The sequence below is a fragment of the Tamandua tetradactyla genome, chromosome 7, assembly GCF_023851605.1.
Source record: "Tamandua tetradactyla isolate mTamTet1 chromosome 7, mTamTet1.pri, whole genome shotgun sequence".
Lineage (NCBI taxonomy): Eukaryota > Metazoa > Chordata > Mammalia > Pilosa > Myrmecophagidae > Tamandua > Tamandua tetradactyla.
In genome coordinates, this window is record NC_135333.1 from 57,239,655 (window position 1) to 57,256,188 (window position 16,534).

General features: G+C 37.6%; 1 protein-coding gene across 4 annotated transcripts in view; it reads left to right on the plus strand.

The window, feature by feature from the left end:
• Positions 1 to 16,534, plus strand: part of PRKCQ (protein kinase C theta) — a 174,620-nt gene that overhangs the window by 118,083 nt on the left and 40,003 nt on the right. For all 4 annotated transcript variants that reach the window (XR_013179426.1, XM_077169476.1, XM_077169478.1 and 1 more), the window contains exons 11-12: positions 88 to 248; positions 3,096 to 3,269. Coding sequence is in view for 3 of the 4 variants with exons in the window: in XM_077169476.1 (XP_077025591.1) it covers positions 88 to 248; positions 3,096 to 3,269 (335 nt within the window). In the remaining variant the exon portion in view is untranslated. The remainder of the gene's footprint in view (positions 1 to 87; positions 249 to 3,095; positions 3,270 to 16,534) is intronic.

Sequence of the window (16,534 nt, forward strand, 5' to 3'; positions counted from 1 at the left end):
GTAGAAGAGAAAGTGTATGCTCTCTGAGTAGCTAGAATGACCCTATTTCTATCTGTCTGCTTTTAATCACTGGCTTGTCACTTTCAGAGCCTCAGGGAATTTCTTGGGAGTCTCCAATGGATGGGATGGATAAAATGTGCCACCTTCCAGAACCAGAACTGAACGTAAAAAGACCATCTCTGCATATGAAATTCAAAATTGAGGATTTTATCTTGCACAAAATGTTGGGCAAAGGAAGTTTTGGCAAGGTATGATACCATGGTATAGAATTCTACTGACTAAATGCTAGAAGTGGAAAAAAAGCTCCTGGTCAGTGGAACTAAACTTACGGGGGTCAGAACTCTGTGTGGGTATGCAGAGAGAGGCTTCCTTAGTATTCTGGAAGAGGGTCAAAAGATCTCTGAATATAAATTGGAATCTGAGGGACTCAAGGACAACAATAGCCTCTGATTTCTGGGAATCTTTGTTCCTAAAGCCACTTTGCTTTGGAGGGGTACATCCCACACCCTTATAAATTTGACATCTTCAGGCACCAAAGGAATGGGAGATGCGTCAGCCCCATTCTAGTCAAATTTGTTTTTTTCCCTTTTTGTTACTTTCTCAAACCCAAGAAAGACGATGACATCATTTAGAAATCATCATCAATTGTCAGTGATGGCAGAACATTTTCAAGCTAGTTGTCACAGAGGAATGATATGGAATATAGATTTTGGAGCTATTTGAGATATTTAAGGGCATCTGATGTACTAATTGTGCCCCTAGTTGTTTTAGATGCTTGGATACAACTCCTGAGGAAATTTTAGCCAGAAATCACTGTTCCATGAACTTGTGAATCCAAAGCCAACATTTTGCTAAGCACCTGCTCACCAGACTTTGGCAGGAAAATGTGTCCAGTTTATTTATAATCAACTAAAATACAACTGAGCATCCACTGCAGCTGAATAATACTGTTTTTCACTTGGGGTTTGGATTTAAACTCCAGTGCATCACCTTCCAGGAAGTCCACTCTGCCCTGCAAACTGTGGCTGATGCCCATTAATTCTTGTAGTTCGTTTCTGCAATCATATGAACCACAGTGGGCTCATTTGGTGTTAATCTGAGTATAATAAGCAATTTTACAGCCAGTCTTCATTGTAATTTAGTATCAATTAATGTGCATTTATAATCTGTTACCAAAATTTGAAAGCACATTACGTAGATGGAAATTGCTTTTTCAGCTTCTTTATGGCTGGTTTTGCAGTGTTTGATTGAAAGAAGCAATCACCAAAAGAGTACTTTCAGTTGTTAATGAAATGTTTATCTTTCTTTGATCCCACGTGAATTTCTACCCTTGAACAAGGTTAATAAGAAAGGTATTAAATTAAACCTACCAGCCTCCAGCAAAAACCCAAGGGACCACTGAGAGCTTGTGGTAGCCTTTGCCTCATGCTCAAAGCTGTATGCTCCTCTCCATCAGGACCCCGGGTCCTGCACCAAGAGACCTGGATTGTAGGGTTTGAGCAGGGAGGGGACTTCAAACAAGATGGGACTGCAATTCCTCTTTCTCACAACACAGAGAATACTCCAAGTTTGTCTTTCTTCTTTCTTTTGGCTCCGTAGAGGAACTGTGGTTCCTTGCTGAAAATGTAGCCTTATATATTTTTGTTCTCAATCTGCTTTAAAGCCCTGAAGAACAAATTGCAGGTTTTCTGGGCATGCTCACATCATTCATTTACCTGAATTCTCCTCTCAGTTGCATCCCCTCCATCAAGCCAGCCACCACAAAGCTATGACCCTGCACTGTGTTTATTATTGTAAACCTAGACACGTGCGTTTTTCAGGCTTCAACATTCCCTAAAAGCCAATAAAAGGAACAAATGACAAATCTTCCTAATAGCTGTCATTTGGAGAGCATTTTATAGTTGACAAATCACTTTCCCCTGTGGGTTATCTCATTTGATTCTCCCAATAGTCTTGTGAATAAGAGAAGGTAAGAATCGTTATGTCTTTTTCAGGTTAGAAAACTGAAGCCTAGAGAGGTTAATTGGTTTGCCCAAATTCACAGAGCCCATTAATGGCTGTGGGATGGGATCGGGTTTGGAGTTGTTTGTCTCCAAATGCCGGCCTCTTGCAACTGTCAAGTCTGTTGCTGTATCATTTGCAAAAACCAAAGTTGTTGAACTCTCCATTCTATGCCATCTGGCATCCTTTTATATAGGATTCATTAAATCAAGTGGAAAAAGTAAATTTTGGAGTCAGCTCTTCCACTGAGTACCTCCATGAATTTGAGCAAGTTATGTAACCACTTTGAACCCAATTTTCTTATCTATAAAACAGGAATATTACTATATATCCTGCAGAGTATTAGGATGTGTGAATTAAATTAGACCATTAAATTAGCTCATGTACACAAAGTACACCGCATATGCCTTACACATAGTAGGGCCTGAAAATGTTATTCGTTTCTGTAACATCTTCTTTAAGAACTATCCTTCATATATTCTTTTTTGCCTTGAAAAGCTCTGTAAAATGTAGAGCTAAGTTTTGGGTTCATTTGTCATAATGTTTTGCTTCAGCCATCCTTCTTCTCCACTGCTTGCTTCTTGATCCTTTGGTAAGCCTTTTGGCCCTGTGAATTACTCAGCTTCTTGGACAGTTGGAGCACACAGTTTTTTTGTTGTTGTTTATTTTTTAAATTTTTATTGTGTTAACACATGTACAGCATAACATTTTAACCATTTTCAGTCTACAATTCAGTAGCGTTAATTACATTCAAAATGTTAGGCTACCAAGACTTTTCAATTATCCCAACTAGAAACTGTGTACCAGGGCATATGATTTTAAATATAATTTTTTCATGTACTGAGCATAGCCCATCCCATTGCACCTTGGTGTTGTGAAACACTTTAAAACACTACAGATAGGATGAAACCACTAGATAATATCCTAAACTAGTGAAGTGCTTATATTTTGTCTCAGTAAAAGAGGTGATGGAAAAATGAATGAAGAGAAGGAATCCTCTCTTCTCAACCAAGACTTGGTCTCTCACGACTTAGTCTCTTTAATGAATGTGATTCCAAATTCTAAAGAAAGTTACTTCTTCCCTTTCCTTCCAGGTCTTCCTAGCAGAGTTCAAGAAAACCAATCAATTTTTCGCAATAAAAGCCCTAAAGAAAGATGTGGTTTTGATGGATGACGACGTTGAGTGTACCATGGTAGAGAAGAGAGTCCTTTCCCTAGCCTGGGAGCACCCGTTTTTAACGCACATGTTTTGTACTTTCCAGACCAAGGTATGGCTTCAACCTTTCCTGCACCTCCAAATGTGGTAAATCTGCCTGTCCCAAGTGGCGTGACTCTGGCGCCCTCATTTGGAGACCTGCAGTACTGTCTGTCTCTACATGTTCTTCACCTTTCTTCCAACTTTCCTTGTATCCAAACAAGTTTCATTTCTTCTATACATCACTGAGAGATTACTTAGAATTTTTTTTAATGTAGTCCATTGAGAACGGGCTTTATTTCTGGATTTGTTTGTCTATTGGCTTGTTTTTTAGAATTTGGTTTAACTTAGCATACTAGCTGGGCTTCTAAGCAGTCCATGACTTGCTTGACAAAGCAGCATGCCTTGGGAGGGGAAATGTGGTACCTTTGTGCTCATCTACCATATGCATCTTGAAGAAAGTTGGAAAATAGACTGAATGTTATCTTCCATTATAAGGCCCACAGGAGAGCAGTCTTTAGATTGGGTTTGCTTTGTCTTAATCAGTTTCTGTCACCCCGCCAGTCGGGCACTGAGCAGGGAGATGAGAGGACAAAAGGGAATCCCACTGCCATTCAGCACAGGGCTCCCTTAGCTACGCTGGTGTTGTCCAGAGGCTCTCCTCTTCTCATCTTGGTTTCCTTTTTACTTAAAAACAAAAAAAAATCATGTTTTCTTTCTGATTCTAGTTATTCAGCATCATTTTCGAAAATTTGGGAAGTTGTTATGAGCTCAGAAAAGAAAATAATTTATAATCCCACGATTTGGATATACTCACTGTTAATCCTTTGAAGTTTATCTTTTTGTTTTGTCTCCCCAATAGATTTTTGAAAATAAAAATGGTATCCCATGGTAAATACCTACAGGTCTATAGGTAGTAATTTTAGCACTATGCAGCATATGTTTTCTCACATCTGTAGCTATTCTTCTACAACCCGATTTATCTAATTAGAACTGTTCTAAATTTCTATTCTGTATTAAATAACTCGGAGGTGAACATCTCATAGATCAATCTCCATGCACAGGCATTGTTATTTTCCATCTCCATCATCTTCTCTTCCCTTCTATCCCCAACTGAGCATGGCCCAGAATAAAGGCCAGACTCAGATGAGTGGTTCAGGTCCAAAGTGCATGAAGGTCGAGTAGTTTAGTGGTTAGAATGCCCGCCCTTCATGTGGGAGACCCGGGTTCAATTCCCAGACCATGCACCCAAAAGAAAAAAAAAGTACATGAAGGGGTGAACTTTATTTCAAGCCTCAAAGATAGTCTGATACCTTAATACAAGTGACAGAGAGCCTTTCAGCTGCCTTCTGCCATGGATGGAATTAAAGGAGAAGGTTCAGAATTGCCAGATAAAATGTGCAACACCTAATACATCCTCAGCAAGTGTTTAATGAATGCACTGGCTGAAAACAAAGAGAAACCCAACCAGAAAAAAACAATTATTGAGCATACACTGAGTTTGGAGCAGGCAATGCATAATACAGTTCCTAAAAGAGGCCTTGTTGATCATTCTAACAAGTAATTAACAAGTGTTAAACTGTGCGAAATTTGAATAGACAGAAAGGAAAAGGGAGATGATAGGTGGGGGTATGGGTATGGGGTGGGTTTGGGAATACATGTGAAAAAGCATGAAGGAAAGGAGTGCTAATGATAAACTATTTAAGAGAAAAGAAACTTAAACTGCAGCAAAGGTATTTGGAATTTCTGATAATGAAGGTGTGTTAGTTTGCTAGCTGCCAGAATGTGATATACCAGAACTGGAATGAATGGCTTTCCTAAAGGGGAATTTAATAAGTTACAAGTTTACAGTTCTAAGGAAGTGAAAGTATCCAAATTAAGGCACCAACAAAAGGTTACCTTCACTCAAGAAAGAAACCCCTTTGTCAACTGAGAAGTCATGTGGCTGGCATCTGCTGGTCCCTTGCTCCTGGGCTCTGTTGCTTTCAGCCTCTGTTCCTGTGGGGGTTCCTTATCTCTTGGCTTCCCTTGGCCCTCTCCAGGTTCTGGCTTGCTTAACATCTCATGGTGATGTCTGCTGAGCTCCAAGCATCTCCAAACATCCGTGTCTCTGTTCTCTGTGTCAGCTGTGCTGTAAAGTGTCCGTCAGCTCTGACGCTTCTGTAGCTTCTCTAGGCTTTGTCTTTTCTGTCATTTTTATCATTTCTGAGGTTTCTCCCAAATGTTTCCCCTTTTAAAGGATTCCTGTAAACTAATCAAGACCCACCTAGAATAGGTGGAGTCACATGTCCACCTAATCAAAGGTTAATACCCTCAATTGGTGCATCACATCTCCACGGAGATAGTCTAACGAAAAGATTCCAGCCTACCTTATTGAATCAGGATTAAAAGAAATGGCTGCCTTCCCAAGATGGAATCAGGATTATGGCTTTCCTGAGGTACATAATATTTTCAAATGGGCACCAAGGATTAGGGATATATACTCAGCACTTTCTCCTGGAGATTGGACATCCCCTCTATTCTGGGATGACGGCAGTTCATGACCCAAAGATGAAGTGAAGACTTCGGCCTGGAGCTGTTTTTCATCTCTCTTTTCCTCCTGTGACATTGGGAGACTCATGTCAAACTGCTAAACACACTTCAGAGGAGGTTTCTAGGAGTTCTTAATGTAAATGAGCTTAACTTGGCACCATTTCCCCACTTTGCTTAATGTTTGTGTGATATATTCTCATATCTTCTGGGGAGGGCAGTCATAAATCCCACTTTATAGAAAATCGGTATGTTCCATTCTTTTGCTTGTCTGCCAGAGCTTCAGGCAATGTTCACTTCATTCCTTTTTACGGGAGATTCTCTCCAAGGTTTTATGCAGCTCTGATGCCCTGCAAAGCTCTGAGAAGTAAATTTATCAGAAGTGTTTATGCCATGAGGAAAAAAGTGGCAGAGAATGTGCAGATCACACATCATGAGTGTGACTAGTTTCAATACTTAGATTTTAAGGAATTGAGTACTTTTAGAAAGAGGGGAGGGGGAACTAAAAATCTTGCATTACACTTTCCCAACAACCCTGAGTTATTGTTTGTGAAATGTCCTAATTTATTACTTCAGCTCTTGTGTGTCAAACAAAGTAACAATACCACTTGTGAATGTAAAACAACAATTTATGTGAATGATGATTTGCTTTGAGGACATTTGTGGAACAGCTGTTCTTGAATGCACAGTTATCTTTGCAGACTAGTTGAGATATTAGATAAGATAAATTAACTATTGACTTTTCTAAGAAATTGTTAGCTTTTGGAGAAAGCTATTCATTTGCTTCTCTTCCTCCAAAGAGCCTTCCTGTTGATTCCCAGATTATTCAGATGGTTTAGAGAACTTGTTCACTTGTTAATCCACAGGGACATGTGGATTAAACCTTTAAAAGTTTTTTTTAATAGTGAAAAATAGCATATATACAAAAAAAACAATAAATTTCAAAGCACCTCACAATTATTAGTTATAGAACAGATTTCAGAGATTAATATGGGTTATAGTTCCACAATTTTAGGTTTTTCCTTCTAGCTGCTCCAAGACACTGGAGACTAAAAATGATATCAATATAATGATTCAGCAGTCATACTCATTTGTTAAATCCTATCTTCTCTGTTATAACTCCACCTTTGCCTTTGATCCTTCTCCCAATCTTTAGGATTATTTGGACTAAGCCCATTTTAACTGTTTCATGTTGGAAGGGGCTGTAGAGAATATGTGACGGGGGGATAGAACTAGTTGATGTTCTTGGAGAGTCTGGCCCCTCTGGGTTTCAGGACTTATCTGGCCTAGGAACCCATCTGGAGGTTGTAGGTTTCTGGAAAGTAATCATAAAGCATGGAACATTTGTAGGATCTCCGATAGAGCCATAGATGTTCTTTAGGGTTGGCAGAAATGGTTTTGGTTTTGGTTTGGCCAGCCATAGTAAATAGCAATATCTAGTTGAAGCTTACATAAGCCCCCAGATTAGCCTCTTGGTTCTGTTTGAACTCTCTCAGCCACTGATACCTTTTTTTGTTACAATTCTTTTCCTCCTTTCAATCAGGATGGCATTGTCGACCCCAAGGTGCCAGGGCCAGACTCATCCCTGGGAGTCCTATCCTACACTGTCAGGGAGACTTTCACCCCTGGATGTCATGTCCCATGTAAGGGACAGGGTAATGTGCAAAAATATCAGTTGAATCTGAACTTGAATCTGAATGAGGCTGAAATTAATTCTCTTTTGTGATAGATCAAGATGACTTTGCACATAATTCAGACTGGGACATAAATTTGTGGAATCAAAGTGTCAAGTGCAGATCAACATTATGAAGGGTTGTTGTAGCAGTAGGAGGAAATGACTTTTTATTCTAGTCCTTATTTTTTTTTACCAATAATTCTTTTTTTATATTTATATTTTCTTTCACACATGAAAATCCACAAGGCTTAAAATTGGATTTCTTCCCAGTTATCAATTCCAAGGTAGGCGCCAGTCAACTTTTGCACTGCTGGATTTTAAAGCAATGTATTCAGAACCTATTTTTTTAACATTAACATTCAAAAAATAAAAATAGAAAAGACCATAGTAAGATTTTATCTTCAAGAACAATTGTCATTAGTGTTTCCATTGTATTTACTTACAATGAAAAAACTATTAGTAAAAATAATTTACCATAGGGCAGGCCACGGTGACTCAGCAAGCAGAGTTCTCATCTGCCATGCCGGAGACCCAGGTTCAATTCCCAGTGCTTGCCCAGGCAAATAAATAAAAATAAAAATAAATAGTTTACCATAAAACCTTGCAAACCCAATTAACAAATTGCTTTCTTAAATTGTTATTAAATTAATTCAAGAAATAATGTTCTTTGGGGCCTTACTACTTGTAAGTTCTGTTTTTTTTTTTTTTCCAAAAAAGAGGCAAGACTCTAAAACTGTATGGGGTTTAAATCACAAACTATTTCCTTTTCCTATATAATTGTAATTAGTAAAAAAAAAAAAAAATACCTAACTTGGAAGAATAATATTCTGTTTTCTTGGTTTTAAAATATCATTAATTATTAGAGTAACTTAATTTTCCTAATAAGCATAACAAAATACCAACAAAATCACAAAACAGAATTATCTAAGAACTGTATTTATTAGACGCCATCTCCAAATCTCAGAATCATCTAAATGTGAAATAAGATGTGAGTCAGAAATTGCATGTGGCTGCTAGTAACAATGACAGAAAATAACTGTGGCTTAAACAAGATGCAAGTATTTCTCTCTCTCATATTAAAAAAAGGGAGATGTGTGTGGTTGAGAGGAGGTACAACAGCTCCATCATGTTATCAGAGTTCCAAGCACCATCTGTCTCCCTTTTCTACACCCACAGCACTGGACTTCCAGCCTCAAGGCTAACTTTGAGTCCAGAATGGCTGCTGGAGCTCAGCCATCACAGCCATATTCTAGTCAGGAAGCAGGCAGAACAGAGGAAGGATTAAAAAAGAAAGCCAATGGAACAGTCTAGTCTATAAAAGTACTTTTCTGTAAGTCCTACATCTCTTTGATTTCCCTAGCTTCAAGGAAATCTGGAAAATTTAATCTTTCAGCTGGGAGCATTGCCATTCAGAATAAATGTTTTACTAAGAAGGAAAGGAAAAATGAATTTCAGGTAGACAACCGGTCATCTTTGTTTCAATGTATATTTTAAAATAAAGAAAATATAACAAAAATCTACCTTTATTTGATGGCTTATTTTGTGCCAGATAGCTTTCTGGGAACTTTGAATATATTATCTCATTTAATTTTGATGGTATTCACCCCATGAAATAATTATTATTATTCCCGTTTTAGCTATAGGAGAACCGACGCTCAGAAAGATGCACTTGCCTAAAGTAACTCAGTTGGTAACAGAGAATAATGTCAAATCCCAATTGGCTCTGAGTCCACATATTGGCCTCTTTTTTTTTTCTTTTTAAAATTTTTTTTTATTAATCAAAAAAAGAAAAGAAATTAACACAGCATTTAGAAATCATTCCATTCTATACATGCACTCAGTAATTCTTAGTATCATCACATAGATGTACGATCATCATTTCTTAGTACATTTGCATCGATTTAGGAAAAGAACTAGCAAAACAGCAGAAAAAGATATAGAATGTTAATATAGAGAAGAGAATTAAAATAATAATACTAATAAAAATATATATATATATAAAAAGTAAAAAGAAAAAAACAAAAACAAAAGATACAAACAAACAAACAAACAAAAAAACTATATTTCAGGTGTAGATTCATTCAGTGTTCCAACATAGTTACATTACACTTAGGTATTATTGTGCTGTCCATTTTTGAGTTTTTGTATCTAGTCCTGTTGCACAGTCTGTATCCCTTCAGCTCCAATTACCCATTATCTTACCCTATTTCTAACTCCTGCTGGTCTCTGTTACCAGTGATATATTCCAAGCTGATTCTCGAAAGTCGGTTCACATCAGTGGGACCATACAGTATTTGTCCTTTAGTTTTTGGCTAGACTCACTCAGCATAATGTTCTCTAGGTCCATCCATGTTATTACATGCTTCATAAGTTTATTCTGTCTTAAAGCTGCATAATATTCCATCGTAGGTATACGCCACAGTTTGTTTAGCCACTTGTCTGTTGATGGACATTTTGGCTGTTTCCATCTCTTTGCAATTGTAGATAATGCTGCTATAAACACTGGTGTGCAAATGTCCATCTGTGTCTTTGCCCTTAAGTCCTTTGAGTAGATACCTAGCAGTGGTATTACTGGGTCTTAATCCATTCTACCAGTCTATGTCTTTTGATTGGGAAATTCAGTCCATTAACTTTTAGTGTTATTACTGTTTGGATAATATTTTCCTCTACCATTTTGGCTTTTGTATTATATATATCATATCTGATTTTCCTTCTTTCTACACTTTACTCCATACCTCTCTCTTCTGTCTTTTCGTATCTGACTCTAGTGCTCCCTTTAGTATTTCTTGCAGAGCTGGTCTCTTGGTCACAAATTCTCTCAGTGACTTTTTGTCTATAAATGTTTTAATTTCTCCTTCATTTTTGAAGGACAGTTTTGCTGGATATAGAAGTCTTGGTTGGCAGTTTTTCTCTTTTAGTAATTTAAATATATCATCCCACTGTCTTCTAGCTTCCATGGTTTCTGCTGAGAAATCTACACATAGTCTTATTGGGTTTCCCTTGTATGTGACAGATTGTTTTTCTCTTGCTGCTTTCAAGATCCTCTCTTTCTCTTTGACCTCTGACATTCTAACTAGTAAGTGTCTTGGAGAACGCCTATTTGGGTTTATTCTCTTTGGGGTGCGCTGCACTTCTTGGATCTGTAAATTTAGGTCTTTCATAAGAGTTGGGAAATTTTCAGTGATAATTTCTTCCATTAGTTTTTCTCCTCCTTTTCCCTTCTCTTCTCCTTCTGGGACACCCACAACACGTATATTTGTGCGCTTCATATTGTCATTCAGTTCCCTGATCCCCTGCTCAAGTTTTTCCATTCTTTTCCCTATAGTTTCTGTTTCTTTTTGGAATTCAGATGTTCCATCCTCCAGTTCACTAATTGTAGCTTCTGTCTCTTTAGATCTACCATTGTAGGTATCCATTGTTTTTTCCATTTTTTCTTCTTTGTCCTTCACTCCCATAAGTTTTATGATTTGTTTTTTCAGATTTTCTATTTCTTCTTTTTGTTCAGCCCATGTCTTCTTCATGTCCTCCCTCAATTTATTGATTTGGTTTTTGAAGAGTTTTTCCATTTCTGTTTGTATATTCAGCATTAGTTGTCTCAGCTCCTGTATCTCATTTGAACTATTGGTTTGTTCCTTTGACTGGGCCATATCTTCAATTTTCCGAGCGTCATCCATTATTTTCTGTTGGTGTCTGGGCATTTGATCAGATTTCCCTGGGTGTGGGACCCGGCTGGTTGAAAGGTTTTTCTGTGAAATCTCTGGGCTCTGTTTTTCTTTTCCTGCCCAGTAGGTGGTGCTCGTGGCGCTCGTCTGTCTGCGGGTCCCACCAGTAAAAGATGCTGTGGCTCCTTTAACTTGCCAATCCAAATCTCGCAGTCGGCCCGGGAAACCGCGCGTGGAGGGGGGGTCGCCGGCTGCCGCAGCTTGGGGGAGTGCCAGTCCAAATTGCCCAGCTGGCCCGAGACGCCAAGCGTGGCGGAAGGGCCCCGCTATCCAACGTTCCCAGTCAGACCGGGGAGCCACGTGCATGGAGGGGACCCCAGTCGCCAGCCGCCCCGGCCAGGAAAACGTGCACCCCTCGGGTATCTCACCGCAGCGGATTCTCCCTGCCCGTTCAGCCGTTCCAGAATGGGGTACGCTGTCTTTTTGGTCTCTGTCGTGGCTCCGGGAGCTGTTTCATATTGTTTCTGTTTCTTTAGTTGCTGTTCTGGAGGAGGAACTAAGACCCGTGCGTCTTACTAAGCCGCCATCTTCTCCAGAAGTCCCCCATATTGGCCTCTTATATATTCATACCACGTAGGCATTTTCATGATATGTCATTTCTGTCATAACTAAATGTTCACCTACAGAAAAGAAAAATCGCCAAGAAAAGTTTTCCTTTCCTTGTAACTATGCTAGAGTAAAAGAAAGATGTATAGTCCAAGTACCCCAAAGTTCTTTGGTCTGTCTCTCATAAAACTGTGGCACAACAAGAGGGCTCCAGAATTTATTTGGAAAGGAAAGATGCAATTAAAGCTGTGAGAATGCTTTTATTTTTTAAGGAAATGTTTCTTTAAAAATTAAAAGCAAACCGAAACCTACCTTCATCCGTATCCTTTTTTGGATTCTGAAGGATCTATTTGAACTCAAATCTAAAAATGTAATTTGAGAAGCATTCGCATTTCACACCTAAAAGAAGTTTTAGATTGTGCAAGAACATCTCAGGGTTCTCAGGTTGAATTTAAGCAAAGGCAACTGCGGTTTTGCGCAGCCACAGATGTTGCCACCCCAGTGTGGTAGCAGGAGGCAGAAGGCTGGTGCCAAAATATTTGTACTGCTTCCTTTGACTTCCGCACTCCCAAGCCCAGCCAGTCTAACATTCTTTGTCAATATTACTTTAAAATTTCTCTTTCATGAAACAGAAAAAGCGAGTTTCGCTTTCTATTTCTAGAAACAATACATAAAGCTTAACTTCCTGGCGAGAGGACCCCCCCCCATTCTCATTCTCCTCAGGTCCTGGCTTGAGGCCTTGGAGTCATCACTGGTTCCTAGTGTGCCTTTAAACAAGACACCCACCATTTCCTTGTGACATGTCCTAGTTGGATCTCCTTTTTTGCCTCCAAAAGGGTAGTGTTAAAAAAAAAAAAAAGGACTTGCAGGGAAGTTTGAATCCTTTGTGGAGAAAGTATCCATAGTTATTGCAAGATATTATTATTAGTTGAAATGTAAGAAAAACTCTTTCCCTATGGTCATTTTTTTTAAGTATGTCATTTTGGTTCATGGTTTGAAGGCAAAATCCATGTAACCTTGCCAGAAGGTTTTTAATTCCAAGCATTTTATTCCGAAACTGCCTCAACTGCAGCTCTCAAAAACAGTGCAGATCGTAATTTTTCCATTTGAGTTAGGAGCACTGGAAATTGCTAAGCTTTAGCAAGGAAAAGGAAAACCACATAAACACATCCTCAAAAAGAATTTTTTTATGTCTTCCCTATTTGTAGTGACTAATAGGTTTCTTTTCTTTAAAGTCCTCCAGCAGTTTTCTGATCTTACAAAAGCTTAAAATGTGTCATTTCAAGAATCACGCATCATTTAGACAGACTAAAGATACCATTTCTGTGTATCTGGGAGATGTTAGATTTGCAGTACATGTATGGGAATTGTTGCATTTACAGAAGATTGATAGTAAATTAATGTTGTACTCAGAAAAGTTCGATTTGGTTTCCCTGCCCAAAGACAATCAGCAATTAATGAACAATATTCATGAACTCCTTTACTGTAAGCATTACGTGGTGAGTTTAAGATGCTATATCATTCTGCACTGCCTGCTTTGGAAGCTCAAATATTTTCTCACCTTTAGGTGGCTTCTGTTAATCCTTCTTCAGGGCTCATGTGCCTGTATCGTCAGTCCATTCCCATCACCTACTCTCTCGAAGTCCCAAAAGTATTGTCACCAGCTTCCCAAAAGATGTGAACATTTTACATCTCCTTCAAGACCATACTGTAGGAAAGTGCCTCTCATCTGTGGATCTACTCTCCCTCCTTTGCAAGGTTTGCTCAGAAACCATCTCCTGCATCAGTCATTTCAGATTCACTAATTCCTACATAGTCAAAATTATCCCTTACCACTCAGCTTCTCAGTTTCCAAGACCCAGAGAGATCACTTTTTGTATTGCTCAACCTTTTCTTTTAATATCACTTATTCTGTTTCTTCATTTAGATACTATATTCCTTGATCTCAAGAAGCATCTTGTTCTGTTTGATTATTTGTGTGTTCCATTTTCTCCCACAGAATCCTAGCTAATGTTCAAGGGAATAAAAAAGGAAATAAAATAGTCTTTAGTAAATCATATTGACTATAGCTTCTCTACCACATTCCCAAGTGCCAGAAAGAATGGTCCTGAGCAAAGTAGAGGAAAAGATGATGTCCATCCTTGGTCTACCCTCTTCCCACACCTCGGAACCCTTCAGTCCCATTATTTCCCTCTTCTCTCTGGAGTCCCAAGAATTTATATGCACGGTCTAAGCTTTCTAGACTCTAACTTCACACCAGAATCATTCCTATCTATCTCCTTGTCTCTCCCCATTAAAACTTGTACTTGAAACTTCAATGCTATTTTCTCAGTTAACAGTCTTAGGGGATACGTGATATGGTAAACAGCATATGGCAGCTTAATGTGCATTGTTCCCAGCAATAATTTCTTCTTAAAATACAGTAAATAAGAATTCTAAAATTGCCTCTGGCCTTCTCAGTCATTATAAAAGCATATTTCCCCAGATATCTATAGAAATACAGGAACATAAAACATGTTTAATTTAATTGTTGGTGACCTTGATTTATAACAGTCCGATTTTTAAACATATGGTTTGGAATCTCCACTTGTCCTTTTGTCCCAAACCTTGCAAAAGTTGAGGTCGGCCTTGTTCTGACTGTAATTCAACTTGATACTTTTCCTCCCTGTGTGACAAAATAATAACAGTACAGGTAAGAAAGGTAAATATGTAATGAGTTCTTACTGTATGCCAAGCGCAGGGCTGAATAGTCTATGTGTATTGTTTCATTTAATTTTAGATCTGGACCAAAGCTCCCCATTTGTTCTTCAGAATGAGCTTCTGTACTCTTTCCACTAACTGTAATAGGCTATATCCCAAAGCAGAGTTGAAATCTAGTCTCCAATTTCCATATCTTTATACTATAATCTTGAACATTATAGCATTTATCGCATATGCTTAACATATGATATTCTGAAAGGGATATGGTATGTTTCAATATTTTAATCCTAATTTTATATCTTCTTCATAGATTGTACACTTTTTCTTGTACAAATTCACTGTATCAGTTTATTAACCTTTGAAAAAAAGCATACCTAGGGAAAAAAATATCTTCAATTGTTCTTTTCCTCTACCTTATTTTCCCCAAGAGGGTGTCTATATACCTGACATTTTTTGCATGACATTGGCCAAGTTTTCCATGTATTTTCAAAATTAATTGTTAATGATTTGATAAAACCAACAGCTAAATTATTTAATGCTATCAAGTTCTCATCCAAACATATGGACATTTGGGAACTGTCCCTTATTTACTCAATAACTAGCTATAGCAATAGTTGTCATTACTTAATAATTTGCTGTGTTCTGTATTTTCATTCTCTTATTGAAAAAGGATGTAATCTTTCTAGGGACAAAGCAATTTAGAAACTAGGTCATATTAAAATAACTTTTTTTATATTAAAATAACTTTTGAGCCCACCTTTACAATTCTTACTTCATTATGTCTAGAATATTCACAAAATATCTTATTCCTCTCTTTAAAGAATTATCTTGTTTTAGATATTGATACGTTTTGACAAACCCAAAGACTTTTAACTTTTCTAAATGGTACTTGTCTATGCAAACGCTGTCCTGTGAGAATTATACAACAGATTTTGTTGAATCTATCACTTTAATTTTATATGTAATCATCTTTCCTTCAGACTGTGACTATAGATTTTTATTGCACTGATGCCTCCCTTTTAGATCTTTCAGTTATTTCTAATTTTTTGAAAAATCACTCCATTTGTATTATTTTTATAAAAATAGATTTTAAAGTTAATCCTGTCCTATGCCTTTTTATGCTTTCTTATAATGTTGAAGTCTGCTAGTTTCAATTTAGAAGCGCTAAGAAAGGTAGCATCTTATTTTGCATCAAACACTTAAATTTTCAGACCAGTACTACAAATGGCAATTCTATTTGAATCTACCAATAAACCAAAGCCTTTTTCTGACTCCTTCTTTGAAACTGTCATATTAACTGGAATAGAAGTCCCCAGCTCTGCCTTGTACTTTTGAGAATTTCCTTTTCAGCAGGCTAAAACTGAACATGAGTAGCAAACCTCCTTGGCAAATGTTGAGACTCTATATTATATAAACACAAGAGTGATAGCCTCATTGAAGAAGTAAATCACTCATTATACTTTTGAGAAGTAATATTTTCCCTAATTATAAAATAGTTACATCGAAAATATACTTTGAAAATCAGTAAATATACAAAAGTATTATAAAATGACAGAACTGTAGTTATATCATTCAAAAGCATCAGAGGTAACATTTTTTAGTATTTCCTTTTATCTTTTTTCTCTATAATTTAAAATGGTGATCATTTAGATCTTCATCCTAATAAGTCATCTTAATGCCAAAACCAGATTTCTAAACTATTGCTTTTTTTTTTTTTTTTTTTTTAATGCTTGTCTTTTATGTTAAAACTCAGGGCAGTGCGATGGTGTATAAGTGGCAGAATTCTCCCCTGCCGTGCTGGAGACCTGGGTTCGATTCCCAGTAACTGCCCATGCAAAAAAAACCCCTCAAACTATTACTATGATCCTTCTGTGTTTGTGAATATATATATATATTTCAACTTGCATATAAATGTGTATGCTATATATTAATTGCAGTGATGATGATGATGATGAAGTCGACATTTATAGAGACACCATATTCTAGGCATCTTGCATTTTTAGCTCACTTAATCTTTATGACAACCCTATAAAGTAGACACTGTTATTATCCCCATTTTATAGATAAGGAAGCTGTGGTGGCCCTAAGAGGATCAGGCAGCTGTTATTAGGTTGTGGAGTCAGGATTCAAACTTGGGCACTTTAATAGCAAAGTCCATGGGTCTAA